General features: G+C 36.8%; 1 protein-coding gene across 3 annotated transcripts; it reads right to left on the bottom strand.

The window, feature by feature from the left end:
* Positions 1 to 1823: 1823 nt before the first annotated feature.
* LOC107864241 lies at positions 1824 to 5410 on the bottom strand. 3 transcript variants are annotated; one of them, XR_007053382.1, is made up of 2 exons: positions 4306 to 5401; positions 1824 to 2192 (listed from the first exon to the last, which is right to left on the bottom strand). XR_007053382.1 is itself a non-coding variant. In XM_047409037.1 (2 exons), exons 1-2 carry the CDS (start codon positions 4362 to 4364, stop codon positions 2035 to 2037), a joined length of 567 nt encoding a protein of 188 aa, XP_047264993.1. In that variant the 5' UTR covers positions 4365 to 5410; the 3' UTR covers positions 1824 to 2034. The 3 variants fall into 3 exon arrangements, 1 of the variants encoding a protein (XP_047264993.1); XR_007053384.1 differs by having other exon boundaries at positions 1824 to 2542; XM_047409037.1 differs by having other exon boundaries at positions 1824 to 2542; positions 4306 to 5410.
* Positions 5411 to 6001: the final 591 nt, after the last annotated feature.

Consider the following 6001-nt stretch of genomic DNA (forward strand, 5'->3'; position numbering starts at 1 on the left):
TGAACATTTGGTGCAACTGTCCATAAACGCTAAAGAAATTTGTTACCTTCTTACCATGGAACAGGAACTAATCCTTAACTATTCCTCTATCAATTAGGCATTAGCTTTGATTTCCTTAACATAAACATCAATTCATTGAGCAGACACCCCCCACACCCTACAGTCCGAGATGAAGTACGGATGACAAAAGTACATAATGGTTTTCTCTTTTTCAAATCAAACAGAAGTACAGCATCGCCATATGCATGATGGTATCAGCTTCCACCATCTTTTCTGAGTATTGCTGCCCCCTCACTTACTCCAGCAATTTAGTAAATCAGATGTATTTTCTGGCATTGTCCAATTGTAGAGGATAATGTTGAGAAACAGTTCCCCTAGTTGGGCAGTGAACTTGCAAGCGCAAGAACAAATGATTGTTGGTTTCCCCTGTTTACACAGGACGCACCTGGGAACCAATTGCATTCCCTTCCTCTTTAGCACTTCCTGGTTAAGCAAGCCCGTCTGACTGCTAACCAAGTGAAGCATTTCACTCTTGTTGGAGTCATTCCTTTCCAAATTCTGTTCCAACTAACATAAATACCATCTGATAACGTGCATTGTAGTACTGAAACTACAAGGAGAATGGGCTATCAGAGCGAGAGCCCACGAATGCACAACAAGAGTCTACTTTTTAATTGGCTGTGGAGATACAATTACGAAATGTAAGCTTCACAAGTGTGCGCCTCTGGAATGCAAAAGAAACCTATGGGAGGAGTTTAAGCTAATGCTTGCTTTGAAGTTGGTGACTGAATGAGATCAGATTCTGATAGAACAAGTGGTTAGTAGTTACGCCATATGCCTCCCAAAGGTGAATTAGTATTGCCATAAATGCAGAAACCACCATGGCCCATTGCAAAGACAATGCAAGTTGGAACATTAGCTTTAGAAGAAATTTTCATGATTGGGAGGTAGAAGGCTGATTTTGTTGCTAAAAAGGCTGGAGGGAAGGTGGCAATATAGCAGCGTGGTCAGATCATTTACAGTAATGGTATATTACCAAAGCAAGATTCATTCTAGGAGAGCTAAGAAAGCATGACCGTGCAAAACTTGGAAGAATAGATATGCCTGAAGCTTGTCTAACATAAGAAAATATAAGGAGAAAGGAATTGTATTTGCGTAACAATCGCTAAGGAGTTTAGGGGATTATATTTGCATAACAAATGCAAACCAATTTAGGGGATTATATTTTCATAGCAAATGCTAATGAATATAGGGGATTATATGCGTGTAAGAGATACTACTTCTGTGAGCTGGATACTTAAGACACAAATCACTTAATCTTTGCATTGTGGAATGCAAAAAAATATGCTTTTAAACATTTTTGGGAAGCAGTGATGATGCTAAGACCCAAAGTGCCCAACAGAAGCTTTAGGAAAGCCGAAAACAAGGTTCACTCATCACTGTTCCCTGTTGCATTGTATGAACTCCTTCGGAGAAGAACCCCAATGCTTCGGAGGAAAATCCAATCATACTTATAGAATCAAGGCTTTCTGTTTAACTGTCTTTGTTCGTTGGTATAATTTTCATTTGCAGATGATGTAAATGAACTTTTGGATTTCGTAGGCTCTCTCATACATAACAGAGATGGCCTTGCTTCTTTTGTAATTGACAGCAGTCCTTGGTGCAAACATAAAGATAGCTACTTTGTTTTCTTTTCTAATTTAGTACTATAAAGATACTTTAAAGATTAGTGAGGAGTTTGATTCAAGAAGTTCTTTCTATTGCCACCAGCATTTTGCCGTTAACAATCACATGAATATAGAAATATAGAAAGACAACAATAATATAATGAACTATAGAAACTCTCCTTTCATTCAATTGTAAGGAGTCCGAAATGAAAATTCTCATGCTAGTAAGGTACACTCAAAAAGATATAGAAGTTCAAGAGAAACAAAAGGCTAGAATTTCCTATTTATGTTTCAATAAAACTTACAAGGAAAACCACTTCAGTAGTTTCTTCCAAATGCTTCTCAATCAAAGAACATCAGAAATTTCTCATGCTATCTCTAATTCAGGGAGCGGCCGCATCAACACACCCTCTGATCCAACCTCTGTAAGCAATGGTCCACTTGTATCGCCACATCTCATCCTCTTATTCCGTTTCAACAGCGCAAACAACCCGAAACTCATAACCATCACCACAATAACATGCACTATAAACAACAAATTCATCAGTGCAGTTCCCCTCAACTTATTCTCATCAAGATCACATTTAACATCATTTTCCCCCTTTCCTAACCCTACCAAAAGACTCTCACATCCATCTAGAGAAAACATATCAGTATATAACAACAACCCAACTTGCAAAACCCAAGTCCCTTTCAACACAAGTACAGAACCAAACAAAAACTCAACAAAAAAACATTGCTTTACTGCTAAACACAAACAACAACCAGCACAAACAAATGCTAATTCTCCCAAGTGTCCATACATATCACCACTAAGACCAACAAGTCCTTTCCCATTCATCAAGAACTCAACACCAAAACAAACACCAGCAAAACTGTATAACAAAGTATCAAGAATTACATAGAGATCAAAACTTTGTTTCACAATGATGAGAATTAACAACACCCAAAAGAAGAAAATGACAAAAGATTGCATCAAGAATGAGAATTTATACATTACATTGTTGCCTGAAAAAGCTAGGAACAAAAACACATGAGAAAAAGAGGCAATAGGAAGGATGATTAGAAAAGAGTATAAATCAAGATTTTTCCATTTGGAGTCTGAGAAAAACCAAGTTTTTGATCTGTAGAGCGATGGGTTTTTGAGGTGATTGCAGAGGCAACAAAGAAGACGACGAATGCCTAGTGTAAAAAAGATCAAGAATACTGAAAAATGGATAGCTAATGACATCTCAATTTACCAAAATTGGAATAACCTTGAATGTTTTTTTAAGGATTTTGATGTGATTAAGGAGAAACGAAAGAAGGGGAGATTGTTTCAATGTTCATCAATGGTGATGTTTTTAGAAAAAGTCAAATATGTGAAATCCCAAAGCCGGCTGCTGGCAAGAAGGGAACAAAAAAGCCAAAGGCTAAATACATAGTAATATCTTAACCCTTTAAATTTATCAGATATTGCATTTCAACACTTGAACTAAGAGCTTGTTTGAATTGACTTATATTAAGTGTTCTTAAGTTAAAATAACTTTTTAATTACTTTTATAGTGTTTGAATTTTAAAAAAAAATGCTCATAAGCACTTGGCGGGATGCTAGTCTGATCGGCAAAGTTGTAGCCCAAAAAAGATCTAGAGTGGTTCCTCACCTATCCTGTCACAAGCCAGTCGGACGCTCAAGTATAGATTTTTTATGCTCATGTAAATGACTGGGGTCAGCCGGCCAGTAGATCTAAAAGGATCCAGCCATAGGCCTGACCGGATATGATTTGTCCACAAACAAAACAAAAACAAAGCTGGATTCTAGTAGTAGTTCATGAGACCTCAAATTCTCATGCTCCAGCATGCATTATGGACAAGTCCCAACACTAACTCTAGCTGAGAAGATGAGCCAGAAAAATGCTATTTGTCTTTCGAGATTTCTTATTCGATTGTGTATAGAGGCCTCAATATAGTGATTGGAGGTCCTCCTCACCTGTTGTAGTGACATAGACCCATCCAGTCAAGAGAAGAGACTTCAAATTGAGGAGTAGAATTCAGCAACATTGAGCCCTATTCCATATTTGGAACATATGAACTCTTTGGTAGAGAACCCCAGATACTTTGGAGGAAAATCCAATCATCTCTATAGCATCAAGGATTTCTGTTTAAGTGTTTTTGTTCGTTGATATAATTTTCATTTGCAGATGATGTAAATGAACTTTTGAATTTCATAGGCTCCCCTACATCTGTAACAGAAATGGCTTTGCTTCTTTTGTAATTGACAGCAGTACTTAATGCAAACATAAAGATACCTACTTTTTTTTCTAATTTAGTACAAAGATACTTTAAAGACAAGTGCATAGCAGAAGCTTTAGTGCACCGGGGTGCCCTTTTTATACTTTATAGACAAGTACGAGTTTGATTCAAGTTCTTTCTATAGGCACCAGCATTTTGCCATTAACAATCACATGAACATAGAAATATAGAAAGCAATAATATAATGAACTATAGAAACTCTCCTTTCATTTAATAGTAAGAAGTTTCGGAAATGTAAATATTCAAGCTAGTAAGGTACATTGGAAACGATATAGAAGCTCAAGATAAACAAAAGGCCAAAATTTCCTATAGCTGTTTCAAAAAACATCTGCAGATCAAAACTTACAAGGAAACCACTTTGGTCGCTTCTTCCAAAATGCTTCTCTCTTCTCTATCAAAGAACATCGGAAAGCTCTCATTCTATCTCTACATCAGGAAGCGTCCGCATCGACACACCCTCTGATCCAACCTCTGCAAGCAACGGTCCACTTGTATCGCCACATCTCATCCTCTTACTCCGATTCAACAACGCAAACAACCCGAAGCTCATAACCATCACCACAACAACATGTATTATAAACAATAGATTCATCAATGCAGTTCCCCTCAACCTATTCTCATCAAGATCACATTTAACATCATTTTTTCCCTTTCCTAATCCCACCAAAAGACTCTCACATCCATCGAGCGCAAACGCCTCCGTATACAACAACAACCCAACTTGCAAAACCCAAGTCCCTTTCAACACAAGTACAACATCAAACAAAAACTCCACAAAAAACAAAGATGGCTTTACTGCTAAACACAAACAGCAACCAGCACAAACAAATGCTAATTCCCCTAAATGTCCATACATATCACCACCAAGACCAACAAGTCCTTTCCCATTCATCAAGAACTCAACACCAAAACAAACACCACCAAAACTATAAATCAAACCATCAACAATCACATAAAGATCAAAACTTTCTCTAACAACAACGATAACTAACAACACCCAAAAGCAAAAAATGACTAAAGATTGCATCAAGAATGAAAACCTATACATTACATTATTCCCTGAGAATGCTAAGAACAAAAATACATGTGAAAAGCAGGCAATAGGAAGGATGATTAAAAGGGAGTATAAATCAAGATTTTTCCATTTGGGGTCTGAGAAAAACCATGATTTTGATCTATAGAGTGATGGGTTTTTGAGGTAATTGCAAATGCAACAAACAAGACGACGAATTCCTAGTGTAGAAAGGATCAAAAATGCTGTAAAATGGGTAGCTAATGACATAATTTATCAAATTTGGGATAATTAAGAATGTTTTTTAAGGATTTTTTGATGTGATTAAGGTGAAATGGAAAGAGAAGGAGATTGTTTAAGTTGATCAATGGTGATGTTTATTTAGCAAAAGTCAATATGTGAAAAATCCTAAAACCGGCTGCTGACAAGAATTGGCCCAAAAAGGTCAAAGGCTTAATACATAGTGACAATCTAACCCTTTAAATTTAGAGATAATACATCAAACACCCCAAACTTATCCCGATAACTTACTTTAACACTCAAACTTTACGGATAATTATTTACCCCCTAAATCTTTTTGAAGTGATTATATACCACCTTAAAAATACAACACCACTCCCACTACGGAGAGTATATTACACTTGCATCACATCAGCATCACATCAACGCCACGTCAAAATTTATTTTAAAAAAAGTGACCCACTAATTTATTTATTATACAATATTTAAAAAAAAGGAAAAAACCCTCCCCCTCCGCCCACGCCGCCCCTATCCCTTTCTTCTTCAAACCCCACCACCCCATTTCTTTTTTCACCCCCACCCCCGCCCCTAGCAGTCCGCACCCCACCCCAGAATTCATAAAGATGAATTACAAAGCAAAGTTCACGAAATTCAAATCAAACATTCAAATTTAGGTTCGAAATTCAAATTTATGGATTAAACCAAACATTCAAATTTATCTTTATAGATTACAAATTTCGTAATCCATAAAGATCAAGTTGTCACTTCAAATCAAAGCTTGTATCCAAAC

This window comes from Capsicum annuum, chromosome 3 (assembly GCF_002878395.1).
Source record: "Capsicum annuum cultivar UCD-10X-F1 chromosome 3, UCD10Xv1.1, whole genome shotgun sequence".
Classification (NCBI taxonomy): domain Eukaryota; kingdom Viridiplantae; phylum Streptophyta; class Magnoliopsida; order Solanales; family Solanaceae; genus Capsicum; species Capsicum annuum.

What these genes read in the sequence shown, in the direction of transcription:
- LOC107864241 (XM_047409037.1), bottom strand. Translation starts at nt 4,364, where the DNA reads ATGTTCTTTGATAGAGAAGAGAGAAGCATTTTGGAAGAAGCGACCAAA. An exon ending in GCGACCAAAGTGGTTTCCTT is followed by an intron (nt 2,543 to 4,305) that starts GTAAGTTTTGAT and finishes TTTGTTATACAG; the next exon opens with TTTTGCTGGTGTTTGTTTTG.